The 22,628-nt window shown below is 44.4% G+C and overlaps 1 protein-coding gene across 2 annotated transcripts in view; it reads right to left on the bottom strand.

Moving 5' to 3' along the window:
* The window catches only part of B4GALNT2 (beta-1,4-N-acetyl-galactosaminyltransferase 2), a 43,962-nt gene that overhangs the window by 18,636 nt on the left and 2,698 nt on the right, over positions 1-22,628 (bottom strand). For both annotated transcript variants that reach the window (XM_057318223.1, XM_057318222.1), the window contains exons 2-3: positions 2,771-2,971; positions 2,105-2,233 (exon numbers count right to left, since the gene is read on the bottom strand). In XM_057318223.1, the coding sequence (XP_057174206.1) occupies positions 2,105-2,233; positions 2,771-2,971 (330 nt within the window). The remainder of the gene's footprint in view (positions 1-2,104; positions 2,234-2,770; positions 2,972-22,628) is intronic.

Genomic DNA, 22,628 nt, shown 5'->3' with positions numbered 1-22,628 from the left:
AGCTGGCCCGAGGTCATCTGGCTGGGGCATGAAGGATGCAGGACCCAAAGGCAGTCAGTCAGCCTCCCCTGGCAGCACTGAGCCCTGCTGCTTCTCACACGGCTAGGAGGGGCCGGGGTCCAAACCCGTGCCAGAATCGTCGGTCTATCCCACTGGTTCTTTGACTTCCAAAGCTGCCTCTTGTGGCACCCCCACCCTCCTCTGTGGAGTCTTCCATTTGTATGTAGTTGGGGGGAGGGAGGTAGCTGATTCCCAAAATCTACCCCGGAGGGGCCCGACTCACCCTTTCCCTTCTTTGATTCATGACTCAGGCTCAGCCAACAGAGCACGTGGGGACAGTTCATCCCAGAGGCACAGACGGCACTGTCCCAGCAGCAGAAGGAACACTGACCTTCCACCTGACTGCTCAACAGATCCCCCTGCCTCCCCTACACCTTCCCTACCATGTATTCTCCACTGAAAAGTCAGGGCAATAGTTTACAAAAGAATCTCAGATAAGAACTCGCCACTTTGAAAAAAAATTCAACTCCTGGGGCGCCTGGCTGGCTCGGTCGGTTGGGCATCCCACTCTTGACTTCGGCTCAGGTCATGATCTCAGGGTTGTGAGATCGACCCCGGGCTGGGCACTGCACTCAGTGTGGAGTCTGCTTGACATTCTCTCCCTCCATCTCCCTCTGCCCCTCCCCCACTCATGCTCTAAATAAACAAACAAACAAATAAATAAAATCTTTAAAATAATTGTTCAATTATTTGCGTTACTCAGCAAAAATGCACGCTCCATCTCCCGGCTTACATGGCCTTCGTGACTGGCCTCGCTCCAGGCTCACATCCCCCCAGCCCTCCCCTGAGTTACTAGGGCTCCAACAGCCATCATGAAAGCCCCCCATGCCCAAGGCTCTGGGCCCTGTATTAACTCTTCCTTCTGAGATGTTCCTTTAGAGGAGATGGTGGCGACTCCCACTTGATATACAAATCAGAGTTCAAGGTCACCTTCCTCCATCATCCCATTAAAGTTCACGCCATCAAGTAACATTCTACCACACTATTTTATGTCTCCATAGAGCACTTATAACGATCTAATAAGTGAGTTATGTGCCTCTTAATGAATTATGTATCTCCTGGAAGAACCGTAAGAGCAGCGATATTAATAGTAAACCACAACAGTGGCCGTAGGTGAGATGTTTGTAGTGCTTGTGTATGTCAGGCCCATTCATGAGTTACTAGCTCTTGGTCTGTTAATACGATGCACATCACGAAGCCTTCACGAGCCTATGAAAGAAGTATCTTTATTACAATTTTTCATATGAAGATACTTGAGGACTGGGAGGTCAAGTTACTTGCCATCCAGACTGTTCCAGAGTTCAAGTGCCTAATCATGGTGCTCTTATTTTTATTTTTTGTTATAGCATGCCTTCTGCTATAACTCATAAATGATTGCTAGGAGGAAGGAAGGAAGGGAAGAAGGAAGGGAGGGAGGGAGGGAGGGAGGGAGGGAGAGAGGGGGAGAGGTGGGGGAGGGGAGGGGAGGGGAGGGAAGAAGGTGGGCCTGCCCAGCCCTTCTGTGCTCCCTTGGTTCCTGATTTCTTAGCCTGGTCATTCTATCACCTATGGTTTTGGGGGAGGATCCTACAGCCTTCCCACAAGTACCCTTTCTATATAAGCCCATCAGAATCCATCACTGCTCTTTTCAACCAACAATCCTGGCCCATGTGCCCCAAGTGTGTAATTCTGGGCTCTGCACACAGCAGGGGGCAGTATGTTCTCAACTATAAATGAATGAGAGCTGCCCCTTGCTGCAAAGTCACCTGCTGTAAAGGCCTGCATGCCTGGAGGTCGTGCCAACACCACACGGATGTCCCAGACTGCTTTCATTCCTTTGCTCTGATCTTACTATGAAATGTTCTCGATGTGCAAAGTTTAAGAAATCTTCATTTATGGGCCATTTTCCTCCATTCTCTCTTCTTGCTTTATTCCTAACAGTTCCCCAGGGACTCCGGCAAGAGAGGAGTTCCTCCCTGTTTTCTTGGGACCCGCACCCTCAGGACACAGTAGAGAGAGCTTCTGCTCTACCCCAGGATCCGAGAGCCCTCGCGGTCTCTATTACCTCCTCTGAAAGTGCTCAAATTCAACCCGTCTCCTCGCTTTCACTGCCGGGAGCTCTCTCTGGCCATAGGCATCCTGAAAGTTGTAGCTTTCCTGATGTTCACATTTGCACTGGTTTTTCGGGAACAGCCTAAAACCAGAAAAGGACTGTGAACATGGAGCTGGTGGGTGGGCTGGTGGGTGAGAGAGAACCTGTGGTCTCATCAGTGTGGGGTTCACCCTGAGAATCTCCTTTCCATGTACCCACCTGTCCACTTGGGAGGAGATTCTGGAATCCCAGCAGCGGCCCCTCCCAGAGATACAGGGGATGGGAGGGGTTGGGGAAGGGCAAGAAAGCCCCCTCTCTGCAATTATTCCCTGCACCAAATGTCTTTAAACTTGAGTCATGTGAATGCCAGTGACATCTGGGCCCCACCAGAAGAGGAGGCCAGCGGGACAAAAAAGCAGCAACTTTCTTGCGGTTTGAGCCACACAGGCCCTCCGTAGTTTTAGGGGACTTCGCTGGGTGCACCGTGCAGAACAAACCCTTTCCAGGTCCCACAGTTTGGATCACTTGAACAAAAAGCACAGACTCGGGAAGGCAGGGAACTGGCTATAAAATGGGCGCAGGAAACCACTGGAGGAGCAAGGGAGACGTCGGACCAACGAGGAATAATGTGAATCTCACCAGATTCCATCAAAGGTAAAAAGGTCCTTGAGACGTTCCTCGGGTAGAAGCTTCAGCATCTGGTCAGCTGGAGCAGAACGAGGGAGCTCTGGAAAGGGGCTACTGAACTCCACACCTCCCAACATAAATACAACAACGCCAATAACAGGGACAAGTCCTAAGAGGAAAATTGATCTCTTGGAGGGCCACAGAAAGTCAGACCTGTTGGAACACAAAAGAACAAATCCCGTTAACATCCTTTTTCTTTCTTTTTTTTTTTTTTTAAGATTTTATTTATTTATTCAACAGAGATAGAGACAGCCAGCGAGAGAGGGAACACAAGCAGGGGGGGTGGGAGAGGAAGAAGCAGGCTCATAGCAGAAAAGCCTGATGTAGGGCTCGATCCCAGATCGCCGGGTTCACGCCCTGAGCCGAAGGCAGACGCTTAACCGCTATGCCACCCAGGCGCCCCAACATCCTTTTTCTTGATCGCATAATAAATGACTTGATTGTGTCGTAATACGTGGGGATAATAACTTGAGGAAAAATGTAAGTGAAGCCTTATATCGTAGACTGCTTACCAGAAATGATTTCCGGCGCGCCTGGGTGGCACAGCGGTTAAGCGTCTGCCTTCGGCTCAGGGCGTGATCCGGGCGTTATGGGATCGAGCCCCACGTCAGGCTCCTCCGCTATGAGCCTGCTTCTTCCTCCCCCAATCCCCCTGCTTGTGTTCCCTCTCTCACTGGCTGTCTCTATCTCTGTCAAATAAATAAATAAAATCTTTAAAAAAAAATGATTTCTGATTTTAAAAGAGTAAAGAATCAAGCTGCAACAAAGAGACTCAAAAAAATCAGAAAGCAAAGAATGGGCAAAAACATCCCAAGGGGGACAAAAAAGAAAATAAGGTTTGCAACATTTATGTCCCCAAAGTTGAATTCAAGGCCAAAAAAAAAAAAAAAAGGCATTACATAGGACAAAAAAGATCACTTACAATGACCAAATACATGACCCACAAAACAGATGTAGTGGTCATGAACTTTATCTACTAAATAATAGCATTAAAGGACAGAAAGCAGGGCACCTGGGTGGCTGAGTTGGTTAAGCATCTGACTCTTGATTTCAGCTCAGGTCTTGATCTCAGTGAGTTCAAGCCCCGTGTTGGGCTCCACGCTGGGTGTGGAGCCTACTTTAAAAAAAAAAAAATTAAGTACAGAAAGCAAAAAAAAAGGGGGGGCAGAAGGATTACAAATACAAAGATAGTCGTAGATTCCAACATTCTCACATATAACACCTAACACTCACAACTCAGTGCTTCACAAATCAAGTCTCAAAAACATATAAAGCAATAAAGCAACTAAATGATATAATTCATATTCTGTTAAAGAGCTCTTAGAACCCTTAACAAAACTGGCCACGCAAAGAAAACTGTAATCAAGCAGAAATAGTTCAGACCAGGTACTCTGACATGCAATCAAATGTAACCTAATGAAAAACTCCCTTTCCCCAACAGCATGGAAATTTTAGAGAAGCTTTCCACAGCAACCCTCGAATCAAGGACATCAGAACAAGAATGTAAAGATAATAAAAACACTACATTCCAGAACCATGTAACACACTCAAACTGTCCTGAGAGGAAAAACTGAAGTTTTAAATACCAATTTCTAACTACGAGACATAAAATTATAATAAATTAAGCAATCAAGTAAGAAGCTTGAAAAAAGGACAAAGAAACAAATCTAAGAAAAGCAGAAAGAGGAACTTAAGAACAATGTAAGGAGAAAGTGGTGAATTAGAGAAACCTAGAATAGAATAATTGCTAAATCTAAGCCCTGAGTAGACAGCTTTTGTGATATCTGCCTAGTTTATAACCTCTTTTCTGTAAGACTTTTCTCCTGACCCACACCGGTAACACCTAAGATCCTAGCTTGTATCACACGATACTCCCTTGGCCATGGTGCATTGGACCGAGGGCGAACACCTTGTCTGAGCTGGGCCAGTCAACCACGATTTCTTCCCCAGGAATTAGAAATGAGATCAGGTTATCCTGGTCCCCTGAATCAAGAAGAGAAGAAGGGAATAGAAAGTGAGAGACACAAAGTGAAACCTGGATCTTGAACACCCCAATGAAAGGGACGACTTTCTAGAAAAACACAAATGACCTCAACACACCTGTGCAAGTCTTTGAGGAAATTGTCAAGGGCCTATCTACTCGCCCTTTCAACAAAGTCTCAGATCTGTGTTTCACAAGTAAACAATTCCAGCCTGGTTTATATTTAAAAAAAAAAGCTTTGCAGTAGTACAAACAAGTACTTATGAATAGTGATGTAAATATGCTAACTGCGTATTAGTAACTAGGACACAATGGTATGTTACACGAACCATTCATCATTAACAAATGGAGTTCTTTCTAGGCATGCAAGGATGATTCGATATTACGCAATTTATCAATAAATTTCTCCAGGTGAAAATTCAGAATATGATTATATTGACAGATGATCTTAAAAGCATTTCATGAAATCCAACATCTATCCTTCATTTGTTAAAGATCCCTCATTTAAGAAAGGACCCAGAAGAAATGACCCCACACTGATAATCACAGGTACATCTAACACTAACACCTGCATCTTGGCCTCTGACTAGCCTTCCCCTCTAAAGGGAACCAGAGTGCCTTGGAGAACTGGCCAATTCTCAGTTTGGGGGAAGGGAAGTGTAAAGTGAGTTTAGGACAACCCGTAATGCCGGAGAGGACAGGAGCTATTTAAGAGGACGACAGTCATGTCCAAAGAAATAAGAGCCAGTTTAAAGCCTTCTACCAGCCATATTTGGGACAACTGAAGCATCTGTAAGAACAATGGCTGCAAAGAACTACAACACATTGAACAAAATAAAATCTGGGGCGCCTGGGAGGCTTAGTCGGTTAAGCGTCGGACTCTTGGTTTCCGTTCAGATGGTGATCTCAGGGTCATCAGATTGAGCCCCGTGTCAGGCTGCACGCTCAGTGCGGGGTCTGCTTGGGATTCTCTCTCCCTCTCCTTCTGCCCCTCTCGCTTATTCTCTGTCACTCTCTTTCTCTAAAATATATAAATAAATCTTAAAAAAAATAAAAAAATAAAATCCATGAGTCTAATGATGCTTCAAGGGAAAAAATGCAAGAGGTGCACTTTTAAAAAAGATTTTAATGTATTTATTTGAGAGAGAGAGAGTGGGGGAGGCGCAGAGGGTGAGAATCTCCAGCAGACTCCCCACTGAGCCCAGAGCCCTTCGCAGGGCTCCGTCTCACGACCCTGAGATCATGACCTGAGCTGAAACCAAAGTCTGACGCTTGACCGCCTGAGCCTCCCAAGAGGTGCCTTTTTAATTAACTTTTTAATTATAGAAAAATTCCAAGCAGATACAGAAAATAAAGAGACTAGTCAAATGACTCTCCAGGTACCCATCACCCACCTTCTGCTCATGGACAAAAGGGATTTGTCTCTTTCTCCCTATTCCCCTTACTTCCCAAATCATTTCGACGCAAATCTTGACATCATACGATTGCATCAGTGAATATTCTTGTAAATAGTTCCGAAGGGTAATGGGGTAGCCTCGTACTCTACGTCACTGAGCTGAAACACATTTCCAGGAACTCCTTTCCCTGTGTGGTGCCAGGTGAGGGACAGCCACGAGAGAAATGTGCACTCAATTTGGGGGCAGCAGGGAAACTGTATTGTGCTCGGAAGGTCGTCCTGCCCTGTCCCTCGTTAGAGACACTGGGGGACAGCAGAGGCACTGGCAAGTTCCATCCACTTGGTCTGCTCTCCCCACCTCCCACTCCACATCCAGCCCTCCTTCCCAGTGACGGGCCCTACTGACCAACAACCCCCAGCTCACTACCAGAACTTCCTTTGTGAGCTCACAGTAGTAACAGCCACGAAGAACGAACGATCTTCCATAACCATCTCCATTAACACTTTCTTTCTTTTTTTTTTTTTAAGATTTTATTTATTTATTTGACAGAGAGAGACAGCCAGCGAGAGAGGGAACACAAGCAGGGGGAGTGGGAGAGGAAGAAGCAGGCTCCCAGCAGAGGAGCCTGATGCGGGGCTCGATCCCAGAATCCCAGGATCACACCCTGAGCTGAAGGCAGACGCTTAACAACTGAGCCACCCAGGCGCCCCTCCATCAACACTTTCTGTGGTTGTCCTCCAGAAGATGGATGCTTCTGGATTCTTGTTAAGTTCCAACTCATTCACTTGGGCTGGTTCATGACTTTTCTCTGGTCTGTTTTTGAGCTTTTACTTCCCCAGCTTATGCCACAAGTGTATCAATTTCTATAATGAATTTTTTATTCTATAATACTCATAGTAGTTCTGTTTCCTTGACTGAGGCTTGACTAATACAAACTTTCCTACACACATCACCCCTGCCACACATCCACACAATACTGTTATCACAGCCAAACAATTAACAATCATTCTTTAATACTATCCAATGTCCACAAGGTTTAAATCTCCCCATTGTCTTTTTTTTTTTTTTAAGGATCAAATAAGGATCTCAAGAAGGTCCACACATTGATTGATATGCATCCTAAGTTCCTTTTAATACATAGGTTCCCCTGCCTCTTTAATTTTTCTTGCAACTTACTTATTGAAGAAACTGTACTGTTTATCCTACACAGTTTGGGTTTTCCACATCTGAATTTCACTGGTTTCAGCCCCCCGGAGTCCTGTTCCTTTGTCCCCAGTATTTTCTATAAATTTGTAGTTAGATCGAGAGGCTCGGTCAGATTCAGGCTTGACTTTCTGAGAAAACTACTTCCTAGGTGATGGTCTGTGCCCCTCCATTAAAGAGACAGGGTGCAGAATAGCTCAGCTCATCATCTATTTTTGGGATCTTAGCAGCCATTCATGATGATTGCCAGCGGTTCTCAATCTTTTTGGTCTCAGGGCCACTTTACAATTTTATTTTATTTTATTTTTAAAGTTTTTATTTTGGGGGCGCCTGGGTGGCACAGCGGTTAAGCGTCTGCCTTCGGCTCAGGGCGTGATCCCGGCGTTCTGGGATCGAGCCCCACGTCAGGCTCCTCTGCTATGAGCCTGCTTCTTCCTCTCCCACTCCCCCTGCTTGTGTTCCCTCTCTCGCTGGCTGTCTCTATCTCTGTCGAATAAATAAATAAAATCTTAAAAAAAAATAATAATAAAGTTTTTATTTTATTTTATTGAGAGAGAGCACGTTGGGGGGAAAGGGAGAGGAAGAGGGAGAGAGAGAATCCCAAGCAGACGCCACGCTAAGTGTGGAGTCCGACTGGGGCTCCATCTCCCCACCCTGAGGTCACGACCTGAGCCGAAATCAAGAGTCAGACACTCAACCGACTGAGCCACCCAGGTGCCCCCACTTTACAATTTTGAAAATTACTGAGGACCCAAAGAGTCTTGTTTTTGTGGATTTCATCTATCAGTGTTTACCACTTTGGAAAGTAAATTGGAGGAACTTTTAAAGTATTTATTCATTTAACAGAATAATAAATCCCATACGTGTTCACAAGAGTAACATATTTTTGCGAAAAATAACTACATTTTTCAAAACAAAAAGTAACGATAAGAATAGCTTCATTTTAACATGTTTGCATATCTCTTTAATGTCTAGCTTAACAGAAGACAAATGAACTCTCATATTTGTTTCTGCGTTCCATGTTCTACATTGTCGGTTAAAATATATGAAGGAAATACGGGCTCGCAGAGATATGTTTTTGGAAAAGGGAGAAATATTTTACTTTTTCAGATAATTGTGGCTATTTAGCTAGACACCACACCAAACATCAAGACCAAAAACCCAGACGTTTCTTAAAAGGTTAGTAGTCATGATGCGGAACCCGAAACCATATCAATGATTTTTTTGTGCTCTGTTACATTCAAATCCACTGGCCTATCCTGCACTTTGCATGGATCTTTTGCCCATGTATGATTTTATAGCATCATGCATTGGTCATATGGAAAATATTGGTGCCCTGAGTTGTGCTGGTCTTCCCAACGTTACTGCATCTCAGAATGCAACGTCAAAAGTCCGCAGTCATTCATAGCAACGCCAACCTCATCAGGGAATCTCTACAGACTGAGAAGCGGTCAAGCTCGTTGCAGGGGACAGAAGACGTACAAAGCTCTAATTTTTTTGAAAGCTTGAGACTTGGCAATACATACTACCCGTTGTTTTCCTGAGGGAGGTCACAGGACCACTTGGTCCATTTGTTGAGAAGACATCTACCGCACACCATGGTCGATTAGCCATACTTTTAAGTTAAAAAGCTCTCCATTGAAAACAAAGAAAAAAACAGCTAGTTCATCTCACAGCTCAAATGGCACAAATGTTTTCTCTTGAGACAATGACCACTGTACTTCGGTAGACAGCAGGCGGCTTTTATGGGTACACTTCATCAAAAAGATGTATTTAGGGGTGCCTGGCTGGCCCAGTCAGTAGAGCATATGACTCCTGATCTTTGGGTCATGAGTTTAAGCCCCACGTTGAGTGTAGACATTACTTAAAAATAAAATCTTTGGGGGCGCCTGGGGGGCTCAGCAGGTGAGGCGTCTGCCTTCAGCTCAGGTCATGGTCCCGGGGTCCTAGGATCAAGCCCCACATCGGGCTCCCTGCTCAGCGGGGAGCCTGCTTCTCCTTCTGCCTGCAGCTCCCCCTGCTTGCGCGCTCGCTCTCTCAGTCAAATAAATGAATAAAATCTTAACAAAATAAAAAATTAAAATTAAATCTTTTTAAAAAGACATATTTAAAAATCAGTAGTTTTTGTCATTTCATTAAAGATACCTGAAGTACACTGCCTGCTTTTGGTTCCTAGGAGCGTGGGCGGCAAAGTACACAACCACCAGAGTTTGGTCTGGTGCCACTGCCTTAATTCAGGCTAAGGGGCCAGCAGCTTTGCCCCTAACTGCCTCTGGGTCAACAGTGTAAATGTCAACACGGTGAAAAAGGCAAAGCCTTTTGCCTAATATAATTATGAAAATAGTTTTTTTTTAAAGATTTTATTTATTTATTTGACACAAAGAGAGACAGCCAGAGAGAGAGAGAGAACACAAGCAGGGGGAGTGGGAGAGGAAGAAGCAGGCTCCCAGCAGAGGAGCCTGATGTGGGGCTCCATCCCAGGACTCTGGGACCTCGCCCTGAGCCGAAGGCAGACGCTTAACGACTGCGCCACCCAGGCGCCCCTATGAAAATAGTTCTGACCTTGCAGACTCCCTGGGAGGGTCACTAGGACCCTCAGGGGTCTACGGTCCACAATGTGAGAACCTCCTGCTCCAGCCCTTCCCGAGGGATGTCAGCGTCTCTCTTCTCTATTCTTAGAAGCTGTTGACATATAGAGATAGTCATTCTCCTTTTGTCTGTGATGTAGGTAGCACATATTATTTTTCCCAATTTGTCACTTGTCTTTTTTTTTTTTTTTTAGGGGCGTCTGAGTAATTTGGTCAGTTGGGCGTTTGCCTTCGGCTCGGGTCATGATCCCAGGGTCCTGGGATGGAGCTCCCCCAACCCCCCAGTCAGGCTGCCTGCACAGCGGGGTGTGTGCTTCTCCTTCTCCTTCTGCCACTCCTCCTGCTTGTGCCTGCTCTCTCTTTCTCTCAAATAAATAAAATCTTAAAAAAAAAGAAAAAATAAAACTTCCATTTGGAAGGAAGCACAATCGTAGTCTTCAGACAAAAGCCATAGAGTTCATTGAAGGTTTGCATATAGTATGCAATTTAACAGGCAGAGCCTGCAGAAGAACGACGGGGCTATTCATATTTTTAATAAAAGGTTGCCATTGTCTTGTGCAGAACACGTAGAATATATCCTCTAATTTAGTAACTATTTTTTAAAAGGCAGTGATGCTTTGTTACTGAAACTAAAACGAATTTTAATCATAAAATTTCTGAACATCTCATAATTTTTATATACCAATCAGTTGTTCAGCACTTTTTGTTTGAAAAGCGATTTTTTCCTTTGCTTCCCAACCTCTCCTTAAAAAAAAAAAAAAGGAAGCGAATTTCTAGCAACGAACTAAGCCTAAGTTTAATATATGACAGGTTTCTCCCACTCTTTGAAACTAGAGCGATCGCATGAGACCTTTTGTAAGGCAAAACAGTGCAAAGCAAAGAAGCAATTACCATGAATTTATATAGAAAATTTTTTACTGTTCCCAGACCTCCAAAAGAACCACACGTGGGCTTTTCCGATACCTTCGGAATGTCTTGCTAACGCATGCACAAAATAAATGGAGATAATGCAGTTGCTCGCAGACACGGCACAAAGGTCTGGTGGCTTGATGTTGAGACGCTGAGTGTAGTTCCCGGGAAAGGTGCTTGGTGGCGCCACTGAGGCGGCTAGCGTGCCTGCCACCTCTACACAGAGGGCTTGCAAAACAAACCGGGAGCGCTATTTTTGCTTTTCACCTTTTTTGACAAATGCAAAAATCCTCTTTGGATTTCTTTCGGTTAACAAAACCAAGTACTAATGTAGGTCTTCCGTATAAGTGGTGTTACGTGAACTTGCAAAAATCAGAGTATACCTGTATATGCCTTTTGAGGTGTGTAACCTAATTTTTGGATACTTGATAATTTGTTTTATTATGACAGTTTTTGTTTATTACTTCATAGTCCGTTTATAAAAAATTATAGACATTGCTGTTAGTTCAATTATATATTTATGTCGTCTGGGAATGTATGTTAACAGTTCTTTGGGAAAAATAATTTGTCAAATATTCCCCAGCTTGCCAAACCCTAGTGTGAGAGTTCAAATATCTAAAAGAATAACGAAATGCATTTTTTTATTTATTTTTATTTTTTTTAAAATTTTATTTATTTATTTGACAGAGAGACAGCCAGCGAGAGAGGGAACACAAGCAGGGGGAGTGGGAGAGGAAGAAGCAGGCTCATAGCGGAGGAGCCTGACGTGGGGCTCGATCCCAGAACGCCGGGATCACGCCCTGAGCCGAAGGCAGACGCTTAACCGCTGTGCCACCCAGGCGCCCCCGAAATGCATTTTTTTAAATCAAATTACTGACTAGACATTGTATAAAGCCTTTTAAAAACTAAGACTTTTTTGGATTGGATACAAGACTACATGTCTCTTTAGTGTGTAGTCACGGAAAAAATATCTGATATGACATACACCGAGTCGTTAATTATACTCAATGCTAAGAATCGGATTACAGCGAGGAATTTTTCTATCAACGTGTTCTTATATCAATATATTCTTATACTCTCTCTTACTTTTTGCACTGATCAAGAATTAATTTTGTCATTGAACAAATAAAGAATTAAGAAAACTACCAGGATATTAGGGAAATATGAATAAATGGAGATAAATTCCTTATTCTTAACTAGAATAACTCTGTATTTCAGAGATGTAACTGGACTCTACCTTAATCTATAAATTCAACCTAATAACCACACCAATTAATCCACAATAGGATTTTGTTGTTGTTGTTGAAATGACTATAGGGACGCCTGGGTGGCTCAGTCATTAAGCGTCTGCCTTCATCTCAGGTCATGATCCCAGGGTCCTGGGATCGAACCCCACATCGGGCTCCCTGCTCCTTGGGGAGCCTGCTTCTCCTTCTCCCACTCCCCCTGCTTGTGCTCCCTTTCTCGTTGTCCCTCTCTCTGTCAAGTAAATAAAATCTTTAAAAAAATAAAAATAATAAAATGACTGTAATGGAAACTAGCATGAGAATAGCAAAGAAAATATTATAAATAAGATGGACAGCTGTTGTATACACTATTACTAAAGAATAAAATTATTAGAAAGCTACAGTTATTAAAAGCCTGACACAGATCCCAGAATAAGCAAATTGGGTAAATAGAATAAACCAAAGCCCAAAAATATGTGAGTATATATAAACATTTTATATGGAATTTTCACTACTTTGTTACATATTTCTGTAACATCTGCGTTTTCTAAAATGGCATTCAGAAAAGGATGGATACAGGGGCGCCTGGGTGGCGCAGTCGTTAAGCGTCTGCCTTCTGCTCAGTTCATGATCCCAGGCTCCTGGGATCGAGCCCCGCATCGGGCTCCTTGCTCAACGGGAAGCCTGCTTCTCCCCCTCCCACTCCCCCTGCTTGTGTTCCCTCTCTCGCTGGCTCTCTCTCTGTCAAATAAAAAAAAAAAAAAGAAGAAGAAGCGGAAAATAGGCTTTTACCTCCTCTTACTCACATTGGACCACGCGATGAGACCTGTCTCAGCTTTCGGGTTCTGATTTATGAACCCTGGTTCCAGCTAGAAGAGCGTTTGGGAGGCAGTCATGAACAGCAATGGTTTGGTAGGAGATTACCAATAAAATATTAAGCAGCTGAATTTTTATCAGGTAAGTATATGTTCTACAATGTTCGAACTGCACTGTGTGTGTCCTTTTGTGGGGACTGGGTAAAATTTTAATCCTATGAGTCTGCTATTCTGGTTGGACCATATTTGAGAAACAAGAAAAGGCCACAATGCCATTGAATAAGTCAGTGAGAAATAAGGACATGAGCCAGTCATCCGTAACAGCTGGTGGCAGCCTGTCCCTTCAAGTCGGGTGAAGCCGCTTAACCCCACCAGCAGTTCCCATATTCCAGGTACAGAACTCGGGGACCAGGCAGAAACGGCGGGAGCAGCCTGAGTCCTGGGTCAGAAGATGGTGAGACTCGTTTCCCTGAGGGGCTCCTGTCCCCTAGCACAGGTGGTCCCGATGTCCACGTGTCTCAGCAGACAGAAGAGGCCAGTTAGGCAGGATTTTCCTCTTGCCTACGGAAGCAATCTGCTAATTTCTGTTTGTTTTATCACACCAATCCCTTTGTGAACCATGACACTTCACAGCCTAGAAACACCTACAAGGGGAAAGACCAGAATGTTGAAGTATGCATCCAACTTCTAAAATATCCACGCAATGGTGGGACGCCTGGGTACCTCAGTCAGTTAGGTGTCTGCCTTCGGCTCAGGTTCTGATCCCAGGATTCTGGGATCGAGTCCGCATCGGGCTCCCTGCTCAGCGGGGAGCCTGCTTCTCCTTCTCCTGGCCACTCCCCTGCTTGTGCTCTCTCTCTCTCTTTCTGACAAATAAATAAAATCTTTTAAAAAAATATTTGAAATATCTGCACAGTGAAAAACACCACTGAAATAAAAATAGCACTACTGGGCTATTGAAAAGACTCCTAACCAATATGAAAGCAAAGGTTTCATCTTAACTCACTTATGCAAAAACCATTAAGACACCAGTTAGTCAGTGGGCACGGACTATGAAAAAACTGACCCAGGAATAGATATATTTATTGGGAAACACACAGGAAAATATTTGTTTTCACTTGAAAGTTAGAAATATTGAAATTAAAAATAACTTTGAAATAGTTTTTTTTTTTTTTTTAGTTTTTTTTTATGTGACAGAGAGACAGCCAGCGAGAGAGGGAACACAGCAGGGGGAGTGGGAGAGGAAGAAGCAGGCTCACAGCGGAGGAGCCTGATGTGGGACTGGATCCCGGAACGCCGGGATCACGCCCTGAGCCGAAGGCAGACGCTTTAACGACTGCGCTACCCAGGAGCCCCCCTGAAATAGTATTTTATACCTATTAAGTTAATAACCAAAAAGTTCTGGTGAGATTTTAGGCAAACGTGGCAGATACACACTGGTTTTGTGTACTAAAGTTGGGCGTCTGGGGTTGCAAGTACCAGAAACCCATTCAAATTATATACAGAATAACTATGAATTACCATATATAATTGACCCTAGAACAACATGGGTCTGAACTGTGTGGGTCCACTTATATGCAGATTTTTCTCAATAAAGATATTGGAAAATATTTTGGAGATGTGCCACAATTTGAAAAACTCACAGACAAACTGTGCAGGCTAGAAATACCAACAAAGAAGTTAGGTATTCCTTAAGAATACATTATAAAACACACATCCATATAAAATATGTGTTAAACTGTTTATGCCATTGGGAAGGCTTCCAGGCAACAGCAGACTACTACTAGTAGTTAAGTCTTGGGGGAGTCAAAAGTGATACGTGGGGGGCGCCTGGGTAGCGCAGTAGTTAAAGCGTCTGCCTTCGGCTCAGGGCGTGATCCCGGCGTGCTGGGATCGAGTCCCACATCGGGCTCCTCCGCTGTGAGCCTGCTTCTTCCTCTCCCACTCCCCCTGCTGTGTTCCCTCTCTCGCTGGCTGTCTCTCTGTCACATAAATAAATAAAAAAATAAAAAATAAAAAAAATAAAAAATAAAAAAAAAAGTGATACGTGGATTTTCAACTGTGCAGGAGTTGGGGGCGGGGGAGTCGGTGCCCATAACCCCCGTTTTGTTCCAGGATGCACTGTAATTCTGTAACAATAACTATTAAGTGTTTCATAATATTAAAAGTCCAAATAATATCACCTTTATTTTCTTGAGCTCCATTTAAGTGAGCTATACCCCACCTTTGCTGTAAGAGCCCCAAACCAGTCTTATGGAGGTTCCCCCTCCTCCACCATTGACTCATCTAAGAGCCTTAGGGGCAAGAGCGACTTCTGCCTCCAGGAAGAGTGGACTGAGCGATTCAGACAAACTCCCCCCTCCCCCCACTGCTGACAACTGGACAAGCTGAACCAACACCAAAACCAAAACACATCTGCTTGAAGGACTCAGATGGCAGTCAAGGTAGTGAATACAGGGGCAGGGTTGGACGGGTAATGGAGGCTAAGGAATGAGGTTCCTTTTCCCTCTGGATATGTTCACTGATTCCTCAGGGTGCAGCTGAGAGGCTGGGCATGCTTTTCTCAGCCTTTTAGGATTAGGGGAATAGCTATTAGAGTCCAAGATTCTCTACGGGTGGAGCTGGGGGTAGGGGTTCCAGGTGAACCCCTTTGCTTTGCGTTGGAACTTCAAGGGACTACTCCGGGCAAAGGGCTGAAGCTGAATCAGGCTTGGCCCCCAGGCTGCCCATCATCTCCTGGAAGCTGAACTGAGGCAACCACACAGTGCCCGTGCTCCCGGTGCCTAGCAGAAGCAAACATTAAGCGCCATTTCTGGAGGCAGCTTACCTCTCAGATTATTTCCACAAGCTATGTTGTAAAGACGATAGCGCGGATGCAGATAACATTTCTTAAATGAGGCAAGTAAGACCAAACCAAACCAAACCAAACCACAAGCCTTCCGAGACTGGAGTTCTCAGACACATGGTGACGTAAGTACACTTCCAGTGCTGAAGACCTGTGAGTTAATGATTTGAGAATTTCAACACAGAACCGAAGAATATAAAAAAGAGCCAGACGGAAATTTTAGAAATAAAAAATCAAATAACAGTATTGACAGCTCCGTGGTCAAAGTTAACAATTAGGCAAGACTAGAAGACAGAGCAGGAGACAACCACCAATATGAAAGGCGGAAGAACAAAGGATTTTAAATTACTGGAAAGGGGCACCTGGCCGGCTCAGTCGGTAGAGCACATGACTCTTGATCTCAGGGTTGTAGGTTCAAGCCCCACGTTGGATGTAGAGATTACCAGAAAAGATAAAATCTTGAAGAAAAATAAATTACTGGAAAGAAATAAGGACATAGAGGATGCGGTGAGCATAGGAGGAGACAGAGGGTGGGGTAGGTAATATTTGAAGAAGAACATGGTTAAAAACTTTCAAAACTAATGAACGACCTCAACGCATGCTTTCCAGAAACTCTACAAGCCACAGGGAGGAAAATGTTAAAATAAATACACACCAAAGGACATCAAAGCAAAAATGCTGAAAATTAAAGGAGACAATCTTTTAAAAGTAGCCAGAGAAGAAAAGATTACCTTCAAGATATTCAAGGATGAAGGTGGGATAACATTTTCAGACAAGCAGCGTTGGAGGGAATTTGCCCCTAGCATAGTCGAACTAAAGGACCTAAAGTCACGTTAGAAGAAAAGAATGAAGAGAAATCAAAATGGCAAGTAAGTGGGTAAGTCTAGGTAACTACTGACTACATAAAGCAGTAACACCGTTTTGTATATCCAAGAAGAAAGAAAGAAAGAAAGAAAGAAAGAAAGAAAGAAAGAAAGAAAGAAAGAAAGAAAGAGAAAGAAAAGTAAATAAGTCAGGAAGGGCAGTAAAGAGACTAAAAGTGTTGTAAAGTCCTTGCATTGCCCAGAAAGAGGATTAAAAATACCATGTAATTTTAGACTTTGATAGGTCAAGAATATGTTATGATCTATAGTGTAAATACCATGGAAATAATACAAATAGTGAATAGCTTTCAAGCTAATGGATAGGAAAATGGAATAATAAAAAAATAATACCAAAAAGTGCAAGAAAAGAAAGAAGAACGTAGGTCAGGTAGAACAAACAGAAAGCACTCAATGAAATGCTAGATTTAGGGGCGCCTGGGTGGCACAGCAGTTGGGCGTCTGCCTTCAGCTCAGGGCGTGATCCCGGCGTTATGGGATCGAGCCCCACATCGGGCTCCTCCGCTATGAGCCTGCTTCTTCCTCTCCCACTCCCCCTGCTTGTGTTCCCTCTCTCGCTGGCTGTCTCTCTCTGTCAAATAAATAAATAAAATCTTTAAAAAAAAAAAAAAGAAAAGAAATGCTAGATTTAAACCAACGTAAATGAGTTCAATGCTCCAGTTAAAATATAAAGATAGACTGGTTGGGAAAAAAAAGCCCGATGATATGTAGTGTTGCAAGGCACACGTCTTAAACACATGGATATAGAGATGTTTGAGAATGAAAAGGGAAGATAAACATACTAAATAACCAACATAAAGTTGATATCTCTATATTAAAACCAAATGAAATAGATTTGAAAGACAAAAAGCCAAACTACAGATACCTGAAGGTTGTGAAATATTCAGTTCACCAGGAGAAATTCCTTTGTCTAATTAACATTGCCTCAAAATATATCAAACAAAATACTGAAAGTATTACAAGGAGAAACAGACAAACCCCCAATCCCGGTGAGAAATTTTAACATATTCCTCTCCCCAGCCAACAGAGCAAACAAACAAGAAATTAGCAACCATTTAGGATTTTTGAACCAGACGATCAGCAAACTTGATATAAAAAACATGCAGAACACTGGATGCAATGACTGCGGAGTTCACATTCCTTTCAAACACACACAGAACCTTACAAAGGCTGGGTCAGAAGCGAAGTGTCCAAAATTTCAAAGAATTTAAATAATATGGAATATATTTTCTGGTCCCCACGCAATTAAGCCAGCAGCAAACAACAAAAACGTATAACTAGAAAATCCCTGTTTTTCAAAATTCAGAAATAGACTTCTAAGTCACCACGGGTCAAAGAAGAACCCGCAAGGGAAGTTTGACAATCGCGTGACATAAACGAAAACAAAATACCACACATCAAAACATCAGGGAAGCAGCTAAAAAAGCAATGGTTGCAGAGAAATATACTATTGCAACATCTTCCACAAACCCCCTAACGACCTGCTGATCTTAACCCTCCGTTTGGCCAACCGTTTCCTTAAAAACGCATTGAGACTTCATAAAACTGGCATTTTCGCAGAGCGTTACCCCCTCTCTTAGATGCTTCTTGTAAGTCCAGCTCCACCAACCGCCCACCGGGGGCAGCCGGGCTGGATCCGAACCGTCCGCCAAGGCGCACGTGAATGTCAGAAGAGGCCACGCATGTGGCTAACAGCCCACGACATAGAACCATACGGAGCTCGAGCTGGCGCGGCGGAGCCCCTTTGGCTGAGCGGGTGGGCTGTGTGGGACAGTGGAACCTACTGGTTGAGGTGGGGCCGGACGCTCTTCACATCCGAGAGGTAATCTCTGAAGGCAGAACCTGAGCCGGGGGACCACACGTGTCATCAAAGCTTCTGTCTGTAATCTCTTTCTTCATAGAATGAACTTGCATTCGTTCAGCCGTGAGTGCCGTTGGCCCGGGGCACTTGGCTAGGCAGCGAGGAAATGGAAATAAACCACCTGTGGTCCCTTTCCTCGAGGAACACATCATTTGATTTTTTTAATTATTTTTTAAATGATTTTTTATTATATTATGTTAGTCACCATACTGTACATCCCTAGTTTCTGATGTAAAGTTTGATGATTCATTAGTTGCGTATAACACCCAGTGCACCATGCAATACGTGCCCTCCTTACTACCCATCACCAGCCTATCCCATTCCCCCACCCCCCTCCCCTCTGAGGCCCTCAGTTTGTTTCTCAGAGTCCATAGTCTCTCATGCTTCACTCCCCCTTCTGATTACCCCCCCTTTCTTTATCCCTTTCTTCCCCTACCGATCTGAACACATCATTTTAATAAAGGAGAACTCATCGTAGAGACAAATAAGTTCCAGGTGAGAAAGAGAAGGAGGGAGAGATGGGGAGAGAGAGAGAGAGAGACAAGGAAGAAAGACTTTGCAAAATTTGAAAATGTCCACGTGCAAAGGTAACCCTGATCACTGATCAGAACTTTTCTTTTCTTTTCTTTTTGAGATTTTATTTATTTATTCATTTGAGAGAGAGACAGAGAGAGCAGAAGCAAGAGGAGAGGCAGAGGGAGAGGAAGAAGCAGACTCCCTGCTGAGCTGGGACACCCCCCCCACCCCCACCCCCGAACTCGGGCCTTGATCTTGGGACCTGGAGATCATGCCCTGAGCTGAAGGCAGATGCTTAACCATCTGAGCCACCCAGGAGCCCCAGAACTTTCCATCTCTGGATGATGGACGCTAGCATCACTTGTGCTCGTGGCATTTCATATTACCCCCCCACTCTGGTGGAACAGTACAAGCCATAGACCTGGATTCTGGTCAGAGCTCTCCCGGCTTCCAGCTGGGCGAAGCTATTACCTCTCTGTCAATAATGGAGGATAATGGAGGCTGCTCACCCCATGACTGGGAGGATGCTTCCTCCTCTAGGAGAAATGAGGAGTACTATAAGGCATGACTATATTCCTCACTACACGACCTTTCAGCTGGGTGATCTCTAATTTTTCCAGTTGTCCGTTGCCCTTCCAGCAAAGCAAAAGATCTGAGCCTCGGTGCATGATTAGGGATCGGCCCCCAGGCTTGCAGAACTGGCTAAAGTCATTCGTGAAGTTTCGGTGTATCCCGCATGCATATGTTCCTAGTTCCGCAGTCTTCATCGGGCTCTCTAGGGAATCCACGGCTGCAAGAGAGGCTGAACACCGCTGGTCTGGACAGAGGGGTTTGGAGGTACAGAGGGTGACTGATTTACCTTTGTTTCCCCAGACCTGTGTCACAGTGCCCTGCACCCAACAGGGGACTCCTCACTTTGTTATATTAAAAAATATCAAGATGGGGGGCGCCTGGGTGGCTCAGTTGGTTAAGGGTCTGCCTTCAGTTCAGGTCAGGATCTCAGGGTCCTGGGATGCAGCCCCGAGTCGGGCTCGCTGCTCCGCGGGGAGCCTGCTTCTCCCTCTCCCTCTGCCCGTTCCCCTCCCCCCTGCTCGTATAAAAACAAAACACATCAACATGGATACGTGTTATGATGGCAAATATTAACATTCCAAACAAGTCTGGTTTCATCCTAGGGATGAAGTATTGAATTCTGATGAAGCCTGTCGCTGGCGGTCACGTAGGAAGGGGTACCAAACGTAGAAGGCCTGGCTACTGCAGCGTTTTCAACAATTGTTATAAGAGGTTCATTATTTCTTAGCTTGTGTTTTCAACCAACCTGGGGGAGGTCCTTCTCTCATCTTTGTCGAACTTGCAAATGGTTTCGTTTGTTTGATCGTGGCAAGGTGGAAGGAAGCTCAGTCATGCAGGCCTCCTAAAAGCTCCTCTGGGCACATGAGAACATGTCCCCTCCCCGGGACACACACCATGCCTGAAAAGCAGAGCCGACCTCAAGGGAGTATTTGGGTATGCCTGCTCTGACCGTATTTCCTACAAGAATGCAAGTCTGCTAACACAGAATTTTCCTGGTCACAATGACCTGAGGCTGTCAAGTTTAACACAAGCCTCAGACAGAGGAACAACAGAAGCGGGTTGAGGCGCTTGGCCTGTCAAACCACAACACAGCTAAAGTACAACCGTCTCTCCCCTCATCGTTGCTGTCACACCGAAAACCCCGAAAACAGCCTGAATGCCAATCCATACGAGACTAGCTAAAAGAACTATCCTATATCCTAACAATAAGATACTAGTATCCTGGGGCGCCTGGGGGGCTCAGTCCTGTAGGCGTCTGCCTTCCGTTCAGGTCACGCTCCCAGGGTCCTGGGATCGAGCCCCGCATGGGGCTCCTTGCTCAGCAGGGAGCCTGCTTCTCCCTCTGCCTGGAGCTTCCCTTGCTTGTGCTCTCTCTCTCTGACTAATAAATAAATAAAATCTTTTTTTTTAAAGGAAATATACACTATAAAGAATCATCAAAGCCAAAAATTGTTTTATTTTTAAAATCTAATAAACTCGTTGGCAGGATCAAGAAAAAACAAGAGTAGGCACAAATCGCCAGTGGCAGGAACACTGAGAGCATCCCTAGAACCTTACAGCCATTAAAGAAGGAATCAGAGAATATAAATTAACAATTTGTACCAATAAATTTGAAAAAGCAGAGGAAATAAATTCTTAGAGAACACTGCAACTTACAAAAGCCGACGCGGGCCAGAAGAGAAAATTCTGAATAATCCTGTAGTGCCAGATTTTCCTTTTTATTTCATTTTCTATTCTTCCAAAGAATAGGAAGAGAGGGAACACTCCCCAGCTTATTTTGTGAAACAGCACAAACATTTTACCAAAACCTGAGAAAGATGTGATGAGAAAGAAAAATCACAGCCAAGGGTTCGTGGCTAGCTCAGTGGATGGAGCATTGGACTCTTGATCTCAGGGTTGCGAGTTTGAATCCTGTGTTGGGTGCAGAGATGACTTCCAAATAAAAATAACATCTTTAAAAAAAAAAGGATAATCACAGCCAATCTCATTCATAAAAATAGATGCAAAAATCCTGTGGTAGCCAATCTCCAATGATCTGTGCCCCTTAAGTAGTCACACCTTAGCGTAGCCCCTTCCCCCGTGGGCCGGAGTGACCAATATGCCAACAGCATCGGTCACCTCTGAGGTAGGTAATAAAAGACACTTGGCTTTCACCTTGGTGCCACATCCCCCCTCAGGTAATGAGTTCTGGGGACCGGCCATGGCGGCAGCCATGTTGTGAGCTGCCCCCAGAGTGCCATGGAGAGACAAAGCAGAGTCCCCAGCCAATCATCACAGGAGCCAGCGAGGAAGTGCATCAGTCAGTCCCGGGCAAGCCTTCAAATAATTAATTTTTCATTAAAATTCATGAGGTTAACACCTCGAAGGTTGGGGATTGTTACTTTTAACGACTGAACAAATACACTTTTTTAAATTTTCTCAGCTTTGGGGCGCATTGGGGATTGTTACTTTTAACGACTGAACAAATACACTTTTTTAAACTTTCTCAGTGGTTACGCATCTGCCTTCAGCTCAGGTCAGGATCCTGGGGTCCTGTGATCGAGCCCCACATCGGGCTCCCTGCTCAGTGGGGAGTCTGTTTCTCCCTCTCCCGCTCCCCCTGCTTGTGCTCTCTCTCTGTCTGTCTAATAAATACATAAAATCTTTAAAAAAATAAACTTTCTCAGCTTTAATGTCTCATGTGGCAATGGGAATAGATAAAACTCACATAAAGAAATGTTCTTGGGGCACCTGCGGGCTCAGTCTGTTAAGCGTCCGACTCTTGACTTGGGCTCGGGTCATTTTTTCCCAGGGTTGTGAGATCGAGCCCCACGCTGGGATTCTCTCTCTTCCTCTCCCTCTGCCCCTCCCCGTCCTCTAATAAAATTTGAATAAATTTTCTTAAGCTCCTGGGGGGGTCCTCCATCATTTCAAAGAATGTAAAAGGTCCTGGAGACCAAAAAGATTGAGAACTGCTGTTCTAAGTTCCAAGCAACCATTGCACTTGCTGTGACGTTTTAATAATACACATGAGCT

The sequence above is a fragment of the Ursus arctos genome, unplaced genomic scaffold (genome assembly GCF_023065955.2).
Source record: "Ursus arctos isolate Adak ecotype North America unplaced genomic scaffold, UrsArc2.0 scaffold_24, whole genome shotgun sequence".
Classification (NCBI taxonomy): domain Eukaryota; kingdom Metazoa; phylum Chordata; class Mammalia; order Carnivora; family Ursidae; genus Ursus; species Ursus arctos.
The sequence above is the reverse complement of the archived record's forward strand: the minus strand, read 5'-3'. Positions and strand labels throughout refer to the sequence as shown.